This window comes from Erpetoichthys calabaricus, chromosome 3 (genome assembly GCF_900747795.2).
Source record: "Erpetoichthys calabaricus chromosome 3, fErpCal1.3, whole genome shotgun sequence".
NCBI classification, from domain to species: Eukaryota; Metazoa; Chordata; class Cladistia; order Polypteriformes; family Polypteridae; genus Erpetoichthys; species Erpetoichthys calabaricus.
In genome coordinates, this window is record NC_041396.2 from 260,634,654 (window position 1) to 260,659,395 (window position 24,742).

The 24,742-nt window shown below is 38.6% G+C and overlaps 1 protein-coding gene across 4 annotated transcripts in view; it reads right to left on the reverse strand.

Annotated features, from left to right (window-relative positions):
- mink1 (misshapen-like kinase 1) overlaps nt 1-11,551 on the reverse strand; it is a 264,519-nt gene extending 252,968 nt beyond the window's left edge. For all 4 annotated transcript variants that reach the window (XM_028798142.2, XM_051924055.1, XM_028798141.2 and 1 more), the window contains exon 1: nt 10,955-11,551. In XM_028798142.2, coding sequence (XP_028653975.1) covers nt 10,955-11,011 — 57 coding nt within the window. In that variant the 5' untranslated portion in view covers nt 11,012-11,551. The remainder of the gene's footprint in view (nt 1-10,954) is intronic.
- Nucleotides 11,552-24,742: the final 13,191 nt, after the last annotated feature.

Genomic DNA, 24,742 nt, shown 5'->3' on the forward strand with positions numbered 1-24,742 from the left:
ATTAGTTTAAATATTATGCAGTTTATTGATGGTAAAGTTGTTTAAAAAGTCACTTTAATGTGTCAGTGGACAGAGATTGTTAACATTAACAGAAAGTGTAGTTGGTTCACAAAAAATATTTACTATTTATTACTTTTCTAAGACATGTTCAGTGCAATACAAGTTTTGACAAGCACCTCTGGATATTTTACTAAGTCTAAATGCCTCTTTGGATGGTTGAAAATATGTTGTCAAAATCATAGTTTAAGTTTTTGCAAAATTTGTTCAATAAAAAGGTTCTATATTTTGACTGCAACTGTCATGCAATGTGATTCCTTCTCTTCATTAGTGTCACCCCCTTGAAAACTATCACTTTATGGGGACATGCAAACCTGTATTAATACTTGTGTGCACATTAAAATGTTTTTTTGTACAATGTACAATTCTCATAACAGTGGAATAGGTTATTCTTAGCCAGTCTACTGCAGTAATTGCAGTGGAAAATGTGGTTAACATTCACTCATGCATGGGGAAAAAAATACCGGCCAATACCGTGAAACCGGGATAATTTAGAAAAATACCGTGATATAGAATTTTGGTCATACCGCCCACCCCTAGTCATGAGCAAACTAAAATTTCAAAATTCAGAGTAAAATTACCACTATTGCCATGTGCTTAACTGAAACAGCATAGCATAAGTAGACAATTATTTAAACCAATAAGTGCTTGTTAAACCAAAAATAACTAATTGCAAACATCTTGGGGGAAAAAAAAGTAAAGCACAGATTAAATCACATTTATTTCACCAGAAGAATAAACTTGCCTTACAGTCTTTGGAAACAGTTTAATGAGGTGTTTAAACTCAAAGCACACAAAAAGTCTTACTTATGAATGTGGTGTATGGCTTTGTTGAGATCATCTTCCATATAATCAGATGCAATTTTTCCTTCACATTATAAATACATTAACCAAAACATTTTAAGTCATATTATGCAAAAGTGTATTCTACTAATGGCTAAAAATGCATTACAGTCAATGTTAACAGAATGGTCAATATATTTCAAAAAAAGTTTTAGCATTCCTTAAGGTTGTCAAATAAAAGATTTCATGTTGTCTCTAATAAACATTTAACAGTTGCAGTTCCATACACTTACAGAAAATGTCTTCCAATATTACATGTGCAAGCATGGCATTTGCTTCTTTTGAAGTATTAACTGTCCTGATCCAAACTACAATACCTAATGAATGTGGTTTAGCCACAAATATTTCACACTTAAACTTATTTAAAATTGTCTTTTTTGCCCCATATCCATTATTTCAACACTACATATTTAAAAAAGAGCAGGGTAGGAAGATAAAATGAAATCTCAAACCAGATACCAGAAATATTAATAAGAATTAACAGAATAAATGTACTGTGCAAGTTACTAAAGCTTTCTCAGAAAAAAGAGCTAATAAATAACTGAGCTGATGGATTATAGACAACCTGATTCTAACAAATACTTCTGCACCAAAAATGTGTAAGATTTAGACACACATTTCTTGGAAAAATATATGGATAGATCTTTTGTCTGTCTTTAGATTGCTTCCTCTTACTACTAAACTAATAACTAACAATTCTTTACTTGCTTCTTTATAATGGTCTCTGAAATAAATACACCTTTATAAACACCACCTGCATCCCTTAAATACCATCCGGCAGTTTTAATAATGAAATCATACTGACCCAAGTCATTAACACTAGAATTACCAGAGCCTACAAAAAAACTCGTAAATCCGTCCCACCTTAAATCGCGTCTTAAATGCGTTTGCACCTCTCCGCCAGAGTCTTTTGTCATCTAAATGTGCTGATAAACACAAGCTACTAGCAGCCAACTATTCCATCCCCCCACCGACTTAGAACGAACTTCTTCTAGCTCATGCCTTGCCTTGATTTGATTACAGTATCTGGGATTGAAGTAGAGTTTTAGAGTGGAAATAATACTGTATAGCGTTATCTGGAATACACGCATTTCATGTGTGTTCCGTTTCTATAGTAGTCTGTGCAAACACATTTTTAAAACAGAAACGTTTTTCATATTCTAATAGTAAATGACAAAATGTAGGCATAAACTATATAACGTATGAAGCCTGAAGTCCATATATCAAAGAAACACTTTCACAAAAGGTACAAATAAGAGAACACGTGCACTTTTATTCAAAAATATAACTGCACAAAAAAAAAAAAAAAGCCACGTTAGCATGCCACATTGACACTCTTACTACAACCGCCACGGTGGCGTAATGGTATCAGCTCCTGACTGGGAATCAGAGGGTGGCGAGTTCGATCCCGCACGGCTCCACTTCGACAAGTGAACTGCTCTTATTCTTACAATTTTAGAATAACAACATAAATTTGATTTCAGTCTGTAACAGCCGGTGTAACTTATGATACTGGTAAAGGTTAGCTTTTTTTTTTTTTTTTTTTTTTTTTTTTTTTAAATTCACTTTTCATTCTCGCAGTCGCATTCAGAATCAATCCATACAACCCCATCTGACATAAAGACGCGCTATAGGTCTGCAGTGTACCACGATGCATACTACCGCCCCCCCCCCAAAAGGGTTCTGACACACAAACGCTGGCGAAGCTGCCTTCTTCATATCTCACCGTCACTTGAAATCAGCAGTTCTTAGCATTGCACCACGCAAGCTGTCGTATCAACAACCAACTGTAACTTGCCTTCTTTACTCTTCGGTTATAGTCTTGAATAAAAATGCACTTTTATTTATGTGAAAACAGCTGTGTCAGATGGGGTTGTATGGATTGATTCTGAATGCGACTGCGAGAATTAAAAGTGAATTAAAAAAAATAAAACATAAAAAAAAATAAGCTAACCTTTACCAGTATCATAAGTTACACCGGCTGTTACAGACTGAAATCAAATTTATGTTGTTATTCTAAAATTGTAAGAATAAGAGCAGTTCACTTCTCGAAGTGGAGCCGTGCGGGATCGAACTCGCCACCCTCTGATTCCCAGTCAGGAGCTGATACCATTACACCACCGCGGCGGTTGTAGTAAGAGTGTCAATGTGGCATGCTAACGCGGCTTTTTTTTTTGTGTGCAGTTATATTTTTGAATAAAAGCGCACGTGTTCTCTTATTTGTACCTTTTGTGAAAGTGTTTATTTGATATATGGACTTCAGGCTTCATACGTTATATAGTTTATGCCTACATTTTGTCATTTACTATTAGAATATGAAAAATGTTTCTGTTTTAAAAATGTGTTTGCACAGACTACTATAGAAACGGAACACACATGAAATGCGTGTATTCCAAATAACGCTATACAGTATTATTTCCACTCTAAAACTCCACTTCAATCCCAGATACTGTAATCAAATCAAGGCAAGGCATGAGCTAGAAGAAGTTCGTTCTAAGTCGGTGGGGGGATGGAATAGCTGGCTGCTAGTAGCTTGTGTTTATCAGCACATTTAGATGACAAAAGACTCTGGCGGAGAGGTGCAAACGCATTTAAGACGCGATTTAAGGTGAGACGGATTTACGAGTTTTTTCGTAGGCTCTGGTAATTCTAGTGTTAAATGATAACATTTTTTAACTATAAAAATAAAATCTTGCTAATCAACTGAAAACAAATATTACAAGGTAGCATATTTTACTGTTGGAACTTGCCAGTGACAGAATAATATTACGGCAATACACAATACTATTGACATTAAAAAAAAAAAAAAAAAAAAAAAAAATCAAGTATTGCAATTCAGTTCTACAATATCTCTTAAATTTTACTAAACACAGTTAACATCACATTCCTATAGAAAAATGTGTCAATCTTTTGGACATAACATATCACAAGAGAAATCGTCCTGCAGTGCTAATGTCTGTGGTGCACCATCTGTGAGAAGGTACAAGAAATGCATGATATTACTTCAAGTAATAAAGCAACTCGCAAATGGTGCACCATAATTATCAGCAATGCTACACAGAATGTCACCTTAATGTTTGCTTAAATGAAAGCCCACATATTTAAATAAGAAGCTTTAGTAGTCTCTTATGAACTGCACCACACCATCTGCCAGTAATAGCTGTACTTAATTTGTATTAAACTAAGCTGGGCAATCCATTGAAAGAGGTTAGTGTGCATCCAGAGAAAAAGAAAAACAGGTAGAGATTGGAGAGGCACACTGTTTTACTCTATGGTCTAAATGGCTATTGTACCCTTAAAACAAATAACCCAAAATGCCAGACTCCCTCAACTTCTTTAGTCTAACACTGCTGAGGTTGCTCATGTGATAGACTGACTGCAGAGATGGGTAAAATTTTGATTTACTTATATTTTTATTTATACACACACATGCATACACTAAAAGGTATCTGTGCATTAAGCATTTAAAAGGAACACACACACACAGGGGCTATATTTGTTTTCTGACAAACATTGTACATACCGACATCCGCGACAGTGTCAACCCGTTTTCATTGTTTTGTATACACTTTTAAAAAGCAAAATATGTTGTATCATGAGAGCAGGTGTAAGAAAAAGAAAATAAGTCAGATTATATTTAAAAGGATGTTTCAATCATCTCAATACTGTGGGGCTATGGACACTGACAGTACTTAAGCTTGTCAATTGTTTGTAGGATTTTCATGTTATAGCATTAATTTGCATTAACTTCTTAACACAACTAATATTTTTATTTTCTGATTTTTAGGAAATTCATTATAAAATAACACAAGCAACAACTTAGTTAAGGTCAGATACTCTTTGGAGACCAGAGAAGGGGAGGGGGGTAAAAAAGATGATGCAATTACTCAAAACCTTAAATATCAAAAACCATTAGTAATAGTACAGCATTGTCCTATTAACTGACAAAAACAGTAAAAAATTCCTCACAAATTTTAAAGGACTGAGTACTGTTCCTAAAAAAATAGAATTTAATTTCTTCTAATTTTAAGTAAAATATGCCATCCTTTTCCCATTGTGGTATGGTAGTTGGGTTTCAGATTTATCCAAGCAAAATAAGTGTGTTACCAGAGCAGAATAAGATGTCATAATTGACAAATAAGCAGCAATATCCCATTAGATGTTTCCATAAACTGCCAGAAGAAGATTAGGAATTACGGTGAATTAAGGGATATACTGACAGGTTATGGATCTTTGCAGATAACTAATCAAATAAAAATAAATACATAAAATAGCAGGTGATTACAGTGACATTATCTGGTGGGGTGTTGCAAGCAAGGTAGTGTTGCATTTAAAATGTTTTCATTTAAACACTCTTTAAGCAAATTCTTTTCATTTACAATAGGATTTTCATTTAAACAGTTTGGTTTAAATAGTTTAAATCATTTCACCACCAACATCAGCCTATAAATATGTCCACAAATTGCCTGTATTTGAGAAATTAATTTTTTTAAGTAACACCAGCAAACAGCTCCTTAAGTTATTTATTCGGCTCTCCTTTACTATTGGGTATGCCAAACTGGAGAAGTTACACTTGGCTTTGAAATAATCTTAATCTTCAAGATCATTCCTTTTTGCTATTCTTAGCCAAGGACCCTAAAAAGGCAGCATCTTTTTATCAAAGCAATTGTACCAAAAACACTTTTTAGAACAGCATTAAGAGATGAAATTGATGTTCAGATTTTGGTGAAAACTTGGGAAGTGAATCACTATTGATTTTTTTAGTCTTAAAAAGTGTTCATTTTTGAAATTAACATTTAATGCAGGTTGCTCTAATTCTTCATTTACGTTTTGCCAAGTAGTAAGCAGATGTGTCACCACAGTCAGAAAGTTAGCTCTGTACTGGCACAGGCCTAATGAGAACAAGACTATCTGCTAAATACACAAATATTTAATTCTAGTAAGTTCAAAGCAGAGGGCATTCACAAAACATATCAACTAAAATAGCTGATCCCTGTCAGTCACATATGGATAGATTTTAGATGCCGCACAAACAGGAAAAAAAATACAACCTGAAAATCTAAATGAAAAACTGCAGTTGATCTAAATATGCATTCCATTTCCAATTAGAGCTATAATATACAGTAATCCCTCGCTATATCGCGCTTCACCTTTCGCGGCTTCACTCCATCGCGGATTTTATATGTAAGCATATTTAAATATATATCGCAGATTTTTCGCTGCTTCGCGGGTTTCTGAGGATAATGGGTCTTTTAATTTCTGGTACATGCTTCCTTAGTTGGTTTGCCCAGTTGATTTCATACAAGGGACGCTACTGGCAGATGGCTGAGAAGCTACCCAGCTTACTTTTCTCTGTCTCTTGCGCTGACTTTCTCTGATCCTGACGTAGGGGGATTGAGCAGGGGGGCATGTTCGCACACCTAGACGATACGGACTCTCATCTAAAAATGCTGAAAGATTATCTTCACGTTGCTATCTTTTGTGCAGCTGCTTCCTGAAACGACATGCTGAACGGTGCTTCGCATACTTAAAAGCACGAAGGGCACGTATTGATTTTTCTTTATCTGTCTCTCTCTATCTCTCTCTCTCTCTGCTCCTGACGGAGGGGGTGTGAGCTGCCGCCTTCAACAGCTTTGTGCCGCAGTGCTTCGCATACTTAAAAGCCAAACAGCCCTATTGATTTGTTTGCTCCTTTGAAGAGGAAGATATGTTTGCATTCTTTTAATTGTGAGACTGAACTGTCATCTCTGTCTTGTCATGGAGCAGTTTAAACTTTTGAAAAAGAGACAAATGTTTGTTTGCAGTGTTTGAATAACGTTCCTGTCTCTTTACAACCTCCTGTGTTTCTGCGCAAATCTGTGACCCAAGCATGACAATATAAAAATAACCATATAAACATATGGTTTCTACTTCGCGGATTTTCTTATTTCGCGGGTGGCTCTGGAACGCAACCCCCACGATGGAGGAGGGATTACTGTATATATGTATAGGTAAGGATAATCTGTATAGTAGAAAAAGAGAGGGTGGGTTATGGAAGTTGACTACTTATTGTATTCAAACATTTGACAGTAATTGTGTTACTTTAACAAATCCAAACTAAAAATTGGTCAGAATCATAACAATGATATTTTCTGCAGAGTAAGAATGTGTTAATCAAAGCCAGAGAAGGACCAAATAGTTTAACATTGCATAGATCTCAGTGAGTATTTCAGGGTTTATCAAGTTTGATTTTAAAAAGGTTCAAGTAATTATTTGTATTTGATTATGGTGAGTAAAATGTCATACTTTATTACTTAAAAATGTCATTTTCCCAGTGGTGGGCCTTGCTAAGGCCATCATCAATAGGATCTGTGATCACCTACCAGCAACTGGAGCAGTCTGGTTTTTATGCCTAAGAAGTCTACCATTAACCGCATCCTGGCACTGAGGGTTCTCATGGAACTAAAAAAACATAGGTGAGAGTTTCTTTGCAGCCGTTTGTCAATTTTGGTAAAGCATTCGACTTTTGTATCTTTGCAAAAGTTATACTACAGACAGAAATGAACAGGTTATTAACCCAAATTCAATTATATATTATTAAATACATATTTTAATATAAAGCATTTGATTCTCAATTTTTGGTCCACATAGAAAAAATTAGTCCTAAGAGTTCCATTCAAAAGTCATCTATTACATATGAAGAGTCCAAACACCAACACATGCTACCAATGAAAAGGTCCCATTTGTTTTTTCACTTATATTAATGCACATTACAAAATCCTATTGAAGGTTAAAGTATCTGACATAACTTTATAAATATAATGCTTTGTTTGTTGCCAAAGGAAAATAAAAACCTTTACAGAAACCATTACATTTAATAGAAGGGTGTATACTTTTGACATGCACTGTATGCCACCTGCACAGCATAATGTCAAAATGGTTAGTGTTGCTGCCGAAGCTTGAATTTCATGCTTGACCATGATCTGTAGAGAAGTACGCCTATGAAGACCCTTCATTTGTCTAGCACAGCACACATGGTTGATTGCTACCTTGTACAGGATACCATCAGGACAGGCTAAGGCCACCCATCAAACTGAATTGAATTAAGCGAGTTTAAGAATTTTATGTAATTATTTTATAATCAATATCCTTGGTACCAAGCTTTCACATAAGTAAATGTTCAGATTAATAAAAAAAGTTGGTACAAAAAGGTTTCTAGGAGTTCTGTCAATCACCTTTGGACCACTTACTGAATGATTCTACTGTCCAGAACAAATCAAATGCTACTACCTCAGTCCTGTTTGTTTTTAAAGTGTAATTTTTTATATTTATACACAAGGTTCACTACCATTAATCGTTACTGTTAAATCTAAATAAGCCATACTTACTTAAAAGCAAGAGTATCTAAAATGTAACGCCATGAACCAGAAACAAAGCATTATATAAAAAGGAATCCCATTACGGGCACAATCTACTGCTTTGTAAGTAAAGGCATGATACGTCACACCTGTTCCCTCAAGCTGCTTATGTGTACAGTGAGTGGGAGTATAGACATTGTGTAACTGTGAAGAAGATGACAAAAGACTATGCTTGACAATAACCAACAATGGATAAAAAGCATGACCAATTAAGCTCCACATGCCATTACATTACAACCTCCCAGAAAAAGCCGACACAACGCAAAAAATTTGTATTGAGTTGCTCCTAAATCAACGAGTACCAAATATAAACTTAGGATAATTTTAGACAAACGGTGCAAGGTTTCTATGAAGCAAAGAAACATCCAAGACAAGCAACACCCAAACAGATACTTAGGGCAGACAGGTGAAGACACGTGTCACAACCAAGACATGTGGTGCTAAGTAAGCCTCACAGTATGGTGCCTAACGGTGGAATGTAGAATTCATGACAGGAAAAAAAACCTACATTCCTTTATAGAACAAATGGCACAGCAACAGGACATGATGTGACTTGTGAGCAAAATGGTTCTCCAAGACAGAGGAAACCCAAATTTCAGAGTAGGTCCAAAAAAAAAAAAAAAAAAAAAAAAAAAAAAAAAAAAAAAAAAAAATCACACCCATAAATTAGTCCCTGATACAACTGGACCTGACCAAGTTAAAAACTGAACTTTATAATTGTCCTCACAAAATACAGGCATAATTTATGACTTAAAGCAAATCCATCATTTAAGCACAATTGCAAGATCAACAATCTTTCACGGTTCATTAAAAATAATCACAAGCACAATGCACATTGTTAACCCTTGCTTCCACCTTCAGGACACTAAAGGCAATCTGAACTCAAATCTGGAAATATTTCTACTTGGTTTCTTCAGAATGCTCCACCGATTAGAATATTTATATTAAAATTGAAGACTCACAATTTGTTTTGTACTCTTGGACTTTGTGTCAACATTACAAATTTACATAAACCTACTTCAGTTTACTCCAAAAAAAAAAAAAAATTTTCATTCAACAGTACATTGTTCTTTATACTTTCAATGCCACCCACCACCAGCTGCACTCTCAAAACAGGATTCTTGTTTCTACTTGTAGTACAATTAAAGTAAACTAGATTCCATGCCCGAGTTTCTCTCAAACCTGAACTGCAAATTACATAAATTATGTTAAGGTGACACTGGAAAGTTTTCTGCTCTCTTCTATGAGACAACAAAAACGGCTTTGGATTTCAAACCCACCGATTGTGGGTTCAAATCCCACCACTAACACTGTGTGAACAAATGAATGTCACTTCACCTGCCTGTGCAGCGACTGGAAAAAGCAAAGCAAATGTAACCAGTTGCATCTCTGAAATGGTGAAAGTCGCCTTGGATAAAGCTGACAGCCAAATAAGTGACTCTACATGGATTCTGAAAATTTTCACAATCTATACAACATAAAATCCAACACCATAACATTGTTTCTCTCTATGCATACAAGCAACCACAATTAGAGCCCAAATGGACCTAAACGATAAAAAAAACTAATATCACCCAGAATAAATGTGACTTTGTAGGTCATGCACTCCCCTAAACCGGGTCGCTCAACTATTTTCGGCGTGCTTATATAAAAATTATGATTGACAGTACACTAAAATGAAAATGTGGGGTTATAAATCTACGAACTGATGGGGTCTACTCGATCAACGATTTTTAGGTTTGACAGTTACAGTCGGAGCAACTCCATGCGCCGAATTTATTTTTTGTTATTTTTTAAGATGACAACTGAACATTTTTGTCCCCTGAAAGAGTTAACAGCTATAGATGATCTCACTGCTAACAAACAGCTGAGTACTCGACACTGGTATCATTTGTATTAATGGCGAATCAGCTGCGTTTCGTGTGCAACACATTCAGATTACGATTACATTTATGGGGGGTTGTTACTGTCACTCTGCACTGCAACTCCTGAAAAGAGGAGGTGGGGAGGGGATTCGAGGCGTGGGTGCACTTGAAATGAACAACCTGTCCTGTCCTTTGATGCTTTTCGAGAGAGAAAACTGCAAACCAGCCCAAAAATCTGAATTTCAATTACTGAAAGGTTACAGTTGACAGAGTCAGTGGCAACCGAACTCCAGCAGAGTGCTTGGCTTCTCCGAGGACCATGCACCTGTGTCACACAAAATGAACAAAATTATCTGGATTGTTGAAAAATTGAATCTGCCGATAGCACAATAATGGCACATTTTAGTAGCAACCCCGTAGGTATGCCAGAGAGCCCCTCCACTCCTTCAAACGACGGAAACACTGCGAGCTGCACGGCGTGAAGCCGATAAACACCGCGAGGTCACGTGAGGCGGAGCGGCGAGGCTCTCGGCTTGGAATCGGGGACAGCAGCTTAAACGCCATCAGAGCTGGTGGCTTCACTGAAGGCCAAACTCAGGAGACTGGCTGCTTCCAGGGACGTTCCTCTTCTTCCCTAAGATATCTCCGTATGTTGGCTGCATGTACCCTTCGCAAATCACAGCGAGGAATCCCGCAAGTTTCCATTAAAAAAAAAAAAAGCAAAAACCGACAGTCCCACCCACACACACGCACTTACTAGCTCGCATGTAAACACCTCTTAAAACCACTTACCCTTAAAGCAGCCAAGTCGATATCATCTAAGCAACGGGCTGGGGCGGTATCCGACATCTTTAAAATATCTTAAATAGTACAGTCATCCAAAATTAAGGCGTGGGAAATTTTCAAAGCAGTCCTGCAAACAGAAACAAGTCCCGCAGCTAAAGCTTGCCGCAGCCGAGTCGTCTTCACCCCCCGCAGCCCCGACCTCGAGTGAGGCCGGCAAGAGGAGGTAAGCAGCTCGGCGCCTCCTAGACCCGGACTGCGGCTTCGCTCTTTTTAACTTTCGCCCCCGCCTCCCATTATTTTCCCTGCCTCTCCTCGACAGATCTACTCGGCTGTGCAGAGTGAAAACGACCACAATCTCCAGTTGAATAAGATCCTCACACTTCCAGTTCCAAATTTCTTTTCCTTTTGGTGAAAACGATTTTTTTTTTTCTCCTCCAACGCTCGATGCCTCACACAGTCCTTAAGCGTCTTCCTGGATTGTTTGCAGCTACGGTAAGCGCAACAGGGACAAAAATGTTATGGTCACCCCTCCCTTTCAATGTCTCACTCGATTTCTCTTCACACCCACCTCCACCAGGTAGGGAGAAGAAGAGTCTGTGCGCGCTCACGAGTGGCCACGTGCACACAGTTTAGCAGGTGTAGCCCCGCCCCCAAACTAACCCCGCCCTTTCCCCCACTCTGCCTTTCTATTACTGTTACCCTCCCTCGCTCACAGAGGCAGACCACACTTCAACAATTTCTGCTTAATCTGCACACCATCTCCAGACATGCTTCTAAACCCTTAGCTTTTCTGTTTTAATACCGCATTTGTGTCATTTCCCTTCACTGCTACCGCATTCAAGTTAGACTTCAGCACTAGTTTGATCGGTATGGAGTAGCTCTTAAAGATAGCACCTCCTCTTTTGTAATAACATCTTCTGAATTCCTTTTTAAAAAATAACAGCTGTTCCAAGCATTCCAGAGGTATTTGGCATGGGTGTAGAGTGAGCAAAGCCCAGTGGCGAAGATACTTGAAATTTCAAAATAGCAAAAGAGGAATTATTATTAAATGTATTGTTATTTAGTGCTTACTATCAAGAATCACTTTTTAAAGATCAAATAAAACAATGTTGCTATCAGGATGAAGTCCATGACTGACATTCGTGCCCATGTTATAACATAACACATCTGGTAAACTGGATAGAGATTGCTCACCATCTTGCATCTTCCACGTCAAGTAATACATTCAATGGTTACTATTGTTTTGTTAGCTATAAATCATTTCACAATTATATATTCCAATTCATAAATAATTTATAGTCCTCATACTTGTTTGTCTCTGATGTTGAATGAACTGCTGTATTTTAGTAAATGTGTATACTATACTGTCTGGTGGACCATTTCCAAAGTTGTCTCTGATGTTGAATGAACTTCTTTTATTATTAAATGTTTATACTATATAATGGATGACTGCCAGGAAGAAAACTGGCAGTAGATTGGCCCAGGACAAGGTGAAGTAAAATCAGTAGCCTAACAGAGCAAAAGTACATGCAGATCTATTGTGTATGAATGTTGATAGGCAGGAGCCCCTGCAACAGTGAAGGGGGCCCAGTAAGACCATCAAAGCAAGACAGAGATACTAAGTGAATACTCAATGAGCCTCTGGGATTTTAGAGGATAGGCCATTTGGAGGAACCACAAGTGGAAAAAGAACTGTCATGACTAAGAGGTGATGTGATTGAAGTGTTTAAATTATGAAAGGAATCAGTACAGTAGATCCAGGCTGTTACTTTAAAATGAGTTAAACAAGAACAGAGGCACAGCGGGAAACTTGTTAAGGGTACAGTCCACACAAATGTTTGGAAGTTTTTCTTCACACAGAGAACTATAAACACATAGACTAAATGACCAAGTAGTGTGGTGGACAGCTGGACTATAAGGACATTTAAAATTCAACTTGAAGTAAATTTGGAGGAATTCAGTGGATAGGATTAGCAAGTTCTCTTAGTCTAAATGGCTTGTGTTTGTCAAAAGTTTTTCTAATGTTCTAACTGCCTTGCAAATACAGTATGTCACATTCAAGGCTGAGCTGAGTTCAAGAGTGTAAGGATACTAAAGGCCAGTAGACAAAAGTTTAAGCTTGGGATGCTGTTAGTCCAAAAATATACAGACATTTCAGGGCCTCATTCAGAAGGGACCACAGGAGAAAGTTTTAAAGTCACCTCAGATAGATAGATAGATAGATAGATAGATAGATAGATAGATAGATAGATAGATAGATAGATAGATAGATAGATAGATAGATAGACTGCGGTGGGTTGGCACCCTGCCCAGGATTGGTTCCTGCCTTGTGCCCTGTGTTGGCTGGGATTGGCTCCAGCAGACCCCCGTGACCCTGTGTTTGGATTCAGCGAGTTGGAAAATAGATAGATAGATAGATAGATAGATAGATAGATAGATAGATAGATAGATAGATAGATAGATAGATAGATAGATAGATAGATAGATAGATAGATAGATAGATAGATAGATAGATAGAGAAGGGGCTAAAGATTATATGCTCAAATGGTCTTGTTTTGTATTTCCCGTTGCTCCTTGAACTTATTCTTGTCTTGTATCATAAATACAGTGTGAAGGCTGGGGGCGCCACAGAGCTCCAAACCCCAAACAGAAACACACAAAACACAGTTCTGGTTTCAAATCAAAGGGTGTTTATTACAAAATATCTTGTACAAAGAATGTACACGGTGCCTCTCTCTCTTTTCTCTCCATACTGCCAATCCTCCAGTTGAGTGTTGCCTTCCTTCCTCCCAGCTCTGACTCGCCTGGACAAAGTAGTGCGTCTATTTTATTGAGGACCAGGGAGTAATTCTAGTGCCAGGGCTTTGCTTGTTGGAAGCACTTCTGGGTCATACAAAAGTCCCAAATAGTAGGGAGTGAAACTTCCTGCATTGCCCTCTTGTGGCACCCATGGACCCTAGCAGGACTGTGCTACCAAACTACAATTCCTGGCAGCCCCTTCTGGTGTTCGAACTGGTATCGATATCCAGGACGGCTGCCATCTAGCTTCCTGGGGGAATAGACAGCCCCTAGAGACAGGGAAGGTATTGTAAGTATACAGTATCTGGTCGGGACGCATGTCCATCCACCAGAGGCAAGGAACCTTCCTCTCTCTTGGCTGGGATGTCCGTCTATCCACCTGGGGCCTAGTGTTTGGGCAAGGAACCTTCCCCTCTCCTGGTCTCTCTGATTTTGATCTGCGAATGGCATCTGTACTGTAATTGGAGATGCCTTTTTTTGCAGTCTTATGCCAGAGCAGATGATTCTCAGTCTCATCTTGGCATCACAGGTGACTTGTGCATTAATGGAATGTAACTGGTTATAGTTAACAAAAGCAGCTTCTTTCTCACTAGGTGCCTTTACGAGTGCATTAAAGTGCTCTAATTACGTTAGATAAACAGACATTAGTGTAAACTGCCTTGTTATGTTATATGTATATATGCAGCCACACCATATGAAAATTGAATGTAGCACTTCATCAGTCAGCTGAAGGCCGAACTCTTGGAAAGACTTAGTCATTCCAGCACAGCAGGTAAAGTGGAATGAAGCATCACTAAGATATTCCTGACCTGTCGGCCTGTTCCCTGAGAAGAGACAACAGGTAGTTTAAACTGATGAAAAAAACAAAAATGTACTTCTTTGCAAATACACAGCATTGATCCTCTTAAATGGGAACTAAAATACATCACATTCATCACATTTGAGCTTTAATATGTTTGTCACATCAATGCATTTTACAATAAAGGCTAACAGGTCTGTGATGTGAATTATGCGTGCAACTTGACATTTAGATGGTTTGGCTGCATTTCCCTACTTGTTTAAGAGTCCCAGTTTCTCTGAAAGGTTGCGTGTGCATGGGTCAGAATGGCCATAAATATACACGTTTCCCCAAAGAGTTCTCTTTTATAAGACCCAATGTTTGCGTGGGAAGTTGTGAGACTCTTTTTGTGTGGACGCAGGCTTCAAGAATGACGACCCTGAAGTGCAGTGAACAGCTGAAATCTTGACTTGGTGGTTTTTGGAATGTTACGTGGAAAACAAATTTGAGGCCATAGAAGGAGTAAGAATATCCTCTTATGCCAAGCTAAAAGTAGGTGAGGCAAAGGGACCCAATTGTACTCCCTCCCTCCCTTCCCACATTTTACTGGTAACAAGGGCAAAAGCTTCACTGGCAGTGAGTGTGGATTTATTAAGCACACGATCACTGGCACATATTTAATATTCACTTTAATAGCACTCTAGCTGGCTCCACTTAATTCGTTGCACTGACTGCTTTTATAAAACAGTTGCATGAGGTTTTGGGAGGACTTAGCCATTATGTAAGCAAATAAATGTGATTGATGGAATGGTCTCTTCTTGTTTGTAGAATATGCTATGTTCCTCTATGCATTGCCATGGAAACCAGCGTTGAAGTCTGAAACACCTTGCCATTCTGAAAAGCCTGCACTCTGGTGAGGCATACAGGCACACTCACATGAATGGGGGAGGACAGCTCACTTAAAGCAAATTATATTATACAGTACAAGAAATGCTGCTTTCTTCCCATCACTATATTTTATTATATTATGTCAAATAAGGTTTTTTTTTTGGTGGATTGGAACTTATCTACATTCCAAGAATTTTTAAAAAGATTTTCCATAGAATCAGATGACAGCATCTCGACTTTGCTGCCTGGAAATGTCACACATTATTCCTTCTCCCACAGTCTGCCTAACCAGCTGCACCATGCACAGTTTTGTGTGTAATTTTTAAGTATGTACAAATATATATATATATATATATATATATATATATATATATTTAACTAACAATTTTATGCAAAAGGACTCAAAAGTCACAATTAGTACAATCAGTTGAAGGGGGACAGTAAGTTAGTGGGGACACAAAACTGGCAGTCTCAAGGTTTACAGTTTAGTCTAATTCAGGGATTTTGATACTTTTAAATCTGAGGACCCAAGAAAGAAAGTCAGTACCATGCCATGATCCAAGAAACAAACTATTATCATAGTGACAGCGGAGCTGTAAATAGGCAAGTAATAGGCCATGTACAAGGTTATATCAAAACGTAAAGGCAATTTGAAAAGAAGCTGTTGCAATACAATATGTTCACGATGGCTAATGAATAGTTCAAACATGCACAGCGCTCCACCATTAGTCTAGTTGAAGCTAATGTCAAATGAACATTGATGCTCAACTGCAGGATTGCATAATTGTTAAACGATGCGCCGTGGTGACGGAGTGAATCCTGCTAAAATTCACCAGAGGATGTTGGCTCAGTACAGAAGTGAAAACATCATCACTCATCAAAATGTTTATGAATGGGTAGAAAGGTATAAATGAGGAAGAACAAGTATAACCGACGAAGCTCAATCTGGTCAACCATCAACATCACACACACACACAAGGCCACATCAACAGGGCAAATGTCTTCATCAGAGAAGACTGACAGATCATGTAGGCCGCTGATACTGCATATTTGGATATCAGCCATGGATCTGCCATGCCACAGCGCCTGATGATTTGGAGTACTATAAAGTTTGAGCAAGATGGCTACCTAACAGCTTACTGATTGGCAAAAGCCAATATCCTTCGGGGGATTTCAGAAGGTTTCACCTCCTCAGAGAAATATCATTATGGCGCATGTTCGACAATGATGCTGTACTGCCTCCATGTTGTCACACATGTGTGCATGGGATACAGTTTACAGGCTCAAACAGTGTTATTTGTCAGTCAGACCAGTGGTTGGTGTTCTCACCTGATACTGCAACAAATAGTACAGTAAAGATAGAGTGGTACATCACTCAGTCCAGAATTTGCACTTGGGTGAACTCGACTAAATGTACTGCACAATCACATAGCGACCCATCACCGACATGTTAGTGACCCACCCATTGTGTAAGAAACACTGGTTGAATGCCATAACCAAAGGCCAGTGTCTGTTGGTTTATCTTAAAGAAGTCTGGGAACACTGGTAAAAAATCTTGAGTTTCAGGTCTCCCATCACTAGGATTTTTAGTGTAGATTATAACCGCTCTGAGCCGTTCACTGTAATATGGTTATGTTGTACATGCATTCTTCTTCGTCCTTCTGCTGCTCCTGTTAGGGGTCATCACAGCAGATCATTCATTTTCATATTTTCCTCTCTTCTGTATCTTGCTCTGTCACACTTGCCACCTGCATGTCCTCTCTCACCACATCCATAAACCTTCCTCTTTTCTTCTTACCTGGCAGCTCCAGCCTTAACATCCTTCTCCCAATGTACTCAGCATCTCTCCTCTGCACATGTCCAAACCAACACAATCTCGCCTCTCTAACTTTGTCTCCCCCTCTTTGAGCTGACCCTTATGTACTTATTTCTAATCCTGCCCATCCTTGTCACACCAAATGCAAATCTTAACATCTTTATCTCTGCCACCTCCAGCTCTGTCTCCTGCTTTCTGGTCAGTGCCACTGTCTCCAACCCATATAACATAGCTGGTCTCACTACCATCCTGTAGACCTTCTCTTTCAATCTTGCTGATACCCGTCTGTCACAAACCACTCCTGACACTGTTCTCCGCCCACTCCACCCTGCCTGCACTCTCTTCTTCACTTCTTTTCCACACTCCCTGCTACTCTGTACTGTTAATCCCAAGTATTCAAACTCATCCACCTTCGCTAACTATACTCCCTGCATTCTCACCATTCCTCTGTTCTCCCTCTCATTTATACACATATATTCTGTCTTGGTCCTATTCCTCTCTACAGCATATCCCCACCTCTCTAGGATCTCCTCAATCTGCTGTTTACTCTCTGTATTCTTGTCCCTGATGTAATCCTACCTCCACGTTGAATGCATCCGTCACTCCTACCGCAGACCTCACCACTGTCACACTTCCCTCGTACATATCCTGTACCACTCTTACATACTTCTTTGCCACTCCCGACTTCCTCATAAAACTCTTCTCAAAACACCCTGTCATATGCTTTCTCCAAGTCCACAAAGACACAATGCAACTCCTTCTGGCCTAAACCCAGCCATGGGCAGGAGGAGCACAAACCAGTGTATTTCTTCATGTCAGTCCCAAGCCTAGATAAATGGAGAGGGTTACGTCAGGAAGAGCCAATCGATATGCGGACAACAACATGTTATACATGTATATTTTTGATTAGTTAAAAGTTTTCATTCAAGTAGATTCTAAATTGGATGTTAGCTTCATATTTAGTTTTGAAAATAAAAAGTTAATCTTTGTTACTGGTTTATTGTTTGTTTACCGCGAAACCATTTTGAATTTGGTGTCACAGGATGTGATATACAAATAAGGTGACCTAATTTCTTGTCTGTATTTCTTGTTGGATAGTTCAAGCTTTTGAATCATCTTTGGGACAGTTAGTTTTGATTTGCAGGTAGACCTAGCGGTAGGGATTCTGTTACAACCTTCTTTTTGACTTTGAACTGCAAATCCATCTTTCCCTTTGATTTTACTTCATCTGTCTTAATGTGTCCTCCCGATTTGACCCTTTGCTTGTTTTTTCATCATTTCTCACCTTGGAAAAAAAAATCATCAGCTGGATTTGCTCCTCTGCACAACAATGCTTGGACACCCTGCATATCTGTTACATTTAACACCAAAATATTCTTAATATAGAATGAATAAAAAGTCATGTAAAGTATTAGAAACACAGCCAATTGAATTCTGAATGTTTTTCTAGTACAGTATCAGTTATGTTTCTGCCTTTTGTTCCTTTTTTTTTGTCGTTTAATCTTTTAAAAATGATTGTTTCTTTATTTTTTGTTTATGTTTATTATTTACATAATTGTGTCTACATGAGTTTACCCTTGGCACCACAGCTTTCCTAAAGGCATACCCGCTAGGTTAATTGGCAAATCCTAATTGGCCCCTGTGTGTGTGTACTTGAGCAGGCCTTACAACGGACTGGTGACCTGGCCTGGCCTGGTTTCTGCCTTGTGCCCAGTGCTATCAGCATAGGCTCTGGTCCACCACAACTCTGAACTGAACTTTCAAATTAGAAACTTTGCTAAATGGAACTTGCCCAATTTTCCACACCTCCCATCCATTTCTATTCCAGAAGAAATACTTATCAGTCTTGAAGTCTCAGGCAGCATCTCGAGAATATATAAAAAACCTCTTAAAAGTCTATTCTTTTCAAAGATCCCAGGGTATGGTGGGCAAAGAATTTTTCATTTAACATCTCAGAGAAAGAGTGGAAGGCAGCCATACATAGAATACACTCTAGCTCCATATGTGCAAAGCATTCAATCATTCAACTTAAAATCCTTCCTCACATTTATTTCGTTTAAAATTGTCCAGAATGTATCTAGGGCAAGATCCTACCTGCATATATTGTAATCGAGCTCCAGCCTCACTGGGCCACATGTTCTGGGCCTGCACCAAATTAACATCATTCTGGACAAAAATCTTTGAATGCTTATCAGACAGCCTTCGATCACTCCTAACTCATTAACAGCTGTGTTTGGTGGGCTCTCCGATGGGCTTCAAGTGGAAAAGGACAAATTGATTATAATTGCCTACACCACACTACTAGCACGTAGACTTATCTTGCTTACCTGGAAGAATTCCAGCCCACCTGTTATAAGTCAGTGAGTAACTGATGTTCTATACTATTTGAAATAGTAGATCCTTAGAGGATCTGTTCAAAACTTTTCTTAAAATATGGCAAGATCTAATTAATAAAATTTTAGAATAAGCATTTATATCAGGGAAAAGGGCATTTTCCCTCCTTTGCTGTTTTTAAAGTTTTGCCCTTCCTGTTGGCTCTCCTCTCTTTTTCTCTGTTGGGGGTTGAATTCTGCTTTGTTAAGTTCAACTTGATTATATGGAATGTTATTTTCTTTAAATAAAATTAATAACAATAATAATAAAAAGTAAACATGAATATTGCAGACTATGAAAAATGTCACCTGGCATGAGGAATCTTGGGTGATGAGAGGATCAGGATATGGAAAAAATGAGTTCATGATTCTATCCTGCCAAGTGCCAACATTGCACCTTGGTTGTGGCGATGCTGTGGTCTGGGAAGGGGTGTGTTTCCTGGCAATGAGTCCTTTGATATGAAAACAATCTAAATACCAAATGATTTCAGATCATCATTTGCCAACGAGGCGCATCCCTTGATGGTAGCAACGTACCCACAAATGGACTTTCAGCAGGACAACATTCAATTTCCCAAGGATATGGAAGACAGATAAAGTGACAGTGGAATCATCACTGCTGCAGTGACCTCCTCATTCATCACAACTTAATCTAATCAAGTATTTAACACTAATGGTGTGTATTGACAAGGGATAAGGGATGAGATGAAGCACAGGACTCAGTGAAGAACTTTGTTTTTTTGTGCAGAAAGAAACGTCTGCAAGTTAATATCAGCAAAAACAAGGAACTAGTTATTGACTTTCACTGCAACAAAGTACCTCTATGTCCAGTCACTATTCAGGGTGTGGATGTAGAGGTGGTCCATTCCTACAAGTATTTTGGGTTCCAAATCAGTGACAGGCTGGATTGGTTTTGTAACACAGAGGAACTATATAAGAGAGGGCAGAGCAGACTCTTTTTTTAGCCACTATGAGTTCCTGTCTTGTGGTGTGCCGGGCTGAAAACATCACTTCAATAGACACCCACCAAATCAGCAATCTATTTAAGAGGGTAGACTCAGTTACGGGATGTGCCCTCAACCGCTGGAGGAAGTAGGAGAGGTGAGAACGATGGGCCCTACTAACAATGCTGCACATCCCCTCTATGACACATTAGCATTGAGGACTTTTAGCCAACAAATTATTCAACAAAAGTGTGTCAAGAAACATCACTGAGGCTCTTTTATACCAACAACAATACGCCTTCAAACTGTGACTGCTCTCTTATGTTCAGCCAACTCAGAAGTTTTTCTTCTTTTTTTTTTTTTTGCAATTCTGTTTGGGTGTATGAGGGGGTTGATGTTTGTTATAATATTCCTTGAGCTTCTGTACAAAGGTAAATTTCTCCTTGGAATTAATCAAATATTATCCATCCATGTATGGAATGTGGTGGAGCAAAAAATCTGGAGTAGAAGTCCACCACCAGGCTATCGGATACAAGTATAGGACACAGTGGAGTGAATTTGGGCTAGCAATCCTGAGCATGGCATTTGCCACCATGCTGCAGAGTACTGTTTCCAAAAAAACATAAACTGATCCGAAGCCAAATGGGGGATCAACTGGCTTAATCAAGAGAAGTGGGACCAGACATCAGGAAGGCACTGACCTCATTTCCTACCTTTCTTATTAAGTTCTTAAGTTGTAAATATCTGTGTGTGGTTATTTATTTTGTACTGTTCTGTACAATCTCAGCATGGGTCCTATCTTAGACCACCCAAAGCCTACAATGGATGCAAATGTGGTATCACTGGCCTTGGTCTTGTGGTAAAAAGGGGGATTCTGATTATGGTTTTTATTCTTTGCACAGGCCTGCCAGTGACTTCCATCTGTCAATATAGTCAGGTCCGTAAGTATTTGGACAGTGACACAATTTTCATAATTTTGGCTCTGTATGCCACTACAATAGAATTGAAATGAAGAAATAAGTGAGTAAGATGTGAGTGAAGTGTAAGCTTTCAGCTTTAATTTAAGGGGTTTACCAAAAATATTGTACGAGTAGTTTAGGAATGACAGCCATTTTTATACATGGCCCCCCATTTTCAGGGGCTCAAAAGAATTTGGACATTTACTGATGAGCTGTTCCATAGCCAGGTGGGAGCAGGTCCCTCATTATTTTATTAACTGTTGAACAGGTAGAAGGTCTGGAGTTGATTGTAAGAGTGGAATTTGCATTTGGAAGCTGTCCCTGTGAACTCTCAATATGTCCATTCAAGTGAAAACAGGCCATCATTAGGCTGAGAAAACAAAATAAACCCTTTAGAAAGATAGCAGAAACACCAGGAGTGGTCAAATCAACCATCTGGTACATTTTTAAAGAGAAAGAACACACTGGTGAGCTCAGCAACACCACAAGGCCTGGAGAACCATGATGGACAACTGTGCTGGATGATTGCAGAAGCCTGTCTTTGATGAAGAATAAAACAATTCAAGACATTTAGTCAAACCAAGAACACTCTCTAGGAGGAAGGCCTATCATTGCCAAAGTCTACAATCAAGAGAAGACTTCATGAAAGTAAAGACAGAGGGTGTACCACAAGGTGCAAAACATTGGTAATCCCCAGGCATAGGAAAGATGTTGCCAGAAAATATTAAAAAAAAAAACAGTTTTGGAACAGTTGTCTTTGGAGAAATTAAATTAGATCAATATGTACCAGAATGATGGCTAGAAAAGAGTATGGAGAAGAGAAAGAATGTCTCATGATCTGTAGCATACCACTTCATCTGTGAAACATGGTGGAGGTAGTGTTATGACATGGACATGTGTGACTGCCAATCGCAGTCAGTCACCAGTGTTTATTGATGATATGACTGCTGAAAACAGCAGACCTGGGCATTATACAGCTGTCCCTGACAAGCTAGCGTTAGGTCAATGGAAAATTTGGAATCAAATAGATAGATAGATAGATAGATAGATAGATAGATAGATAGATAGATAGATAGATAGATAGATAGTTTATTAATGCCAAGGGGAAATTCACAAAATATAATAATTGCATATCATGCACATAATACAACTGTACTGTTTTTTAATTTGAAGGTAATTTTTTTATGTACCTAATCAATTTACGTTTGTTTGTGTGTGCAAGCTTTTACACCTTCACTGTAATGTGTTGGCGAACAGACGTCTATGAGAAATGTGAGTTAGCTGTTAGGCCTCCAAAATGTCAGCTCACGTTAAAAAAATAGTTTTTAGCAAGACTTAGACTCCTAAGTATTTATTTAATGAAGTCAAAGGTAAAGCCATGTGCTTCATTTGTGGAGAACAGATCTCTGTGTTTAAGGATTACAATTTGAATTTCCATTATGAGAGTAAACACACAGAGAAATATAAGAACTAGACTGATGTAGAGTGGATGCAGTCATATGAAGTTTTGCTAGCTTAGCTGCAAAAGCAACAAGGACTTTTTACCAAGCTTTCCACATCCAGGGATAGAGCAGTCGAGAGAAGCTTTGTGATATCCCACAAAATTGCAATAAACAGTAAGCCTTATCAAAGAGGTGCCCCTCTCCAGGCCTACCGTACAGAGAAGGATTGAGGACATCACAAGAAATCTGGAGCTTCAGCTGCAAAAACAAAGTGGACAATTTTGACTTTTTCTCCTTGGCTCTGGACGAGAGTTGTGATGTTGCCACACATCCCAGTTACTAATTTTTGTATGTGGGATAACTAAAGACTGTGAGGAAGAGCTGGCAGCAACACAGTCAATGAAATAGGTGACACTGACAATGGAGAGCAATTTGTTCACAGAGGTGAACGCATGCTTTGACAAGCTGGGACTAAAAGGGGTGTTACAACTGATGATTGTCCAAATCTGACAGAGAAAATGTCGGACTTTGGAAGTGGATTTTAGATGAAATGACTGAAATGAATCCAGAACAGAGCAGAAAGTGTTGTATAAGTCACTGCTAGAAATGAACCCAGTTTTTGATATTGTAACTAAAATAATTAACTTCATCAGGGCAAAAGCATTGAATCAGAGACCGTTTGTTGCACTTTTGGAGGAGCATGAAACTAAATATGGTGGCAGAGGCTACTACACAACTGTCAGATGGCTCAATAGCTTGGGCAAAGTGCTTACAAAAGTATAGGACCTGAGAGCAGAGATTCGTGTGAGAAGAAAGTCAAGGACATCTCAGAGCTGTCAGATGCCAACTGGCTGACAGATCTTCTATTTGCTATTGATGAGACTGCATTAATGAATAAACTAAATACCAAACTGCAAGGAAAGGGACTCTTTGCATATGAAATGTACAGCCTGATGAAGGCTTTCATGAGAACTGTGCGGTTTCTTTCAAGCCATTTGGAGGGCAACATTCTTACCCACAGGCCAAAACTGAAACAAGCCACACTGTCAGCTAATCACCTCTGCAGATACTCATCCATGTTAGGAGCAATGCAGGGAGAGCTTCAAATGCCATTTGAAGACTTCAGAACAGTTGAGATTGAAATGCACACAATTTCCTCTCCCATCATTTGCATTGTGGATAACGTGCCCAGTGATGTTCAGCTCAACCTCATCAACCTGCAGTCTGATACACGACCAGCAGTGCACTTTAATTCCGTATCACTGCTGAAATTTTATTCTACTCTCAAAGGTGAGAACTTTCCACACATGAAGAGGCATGCTCAGAAGATGTTAGATCTCTTTGGATCTACCTACACATGTGAAGAAACCAGATAAAGATTCTCTCTGACTGACGATCTTCTGTCAGCTGCCCTTCACGTACATTTAACCTGACATCAGTGTAAGCACAAGACAGACTAGATTTCTCTCACTGAACAATACAAATAACTGAAACACAGTAAACGAGGTAATCAGACTACAAAAAATTTCAATAGCACTTGTTAGTTTTTTGTATAAAGTTAATTTAATGCTGGTCTTTGAAATACTACAAAAACATGGACATTTTCAAAATTGTTGATTAAAGTTTGATGTAATGTTGGTGTTATTACTATGACTGTTCCATATATTCATAGCCTAATCATAACATTTACTCTTACCAGTAGCAGCTAATCAAAACCATACAAAATAGTGCTTTTATAAAGAGATAAAATCAATGTGGAGTAGAAATAAGTTCAACCTATTGGCCTGGCCCTCCAA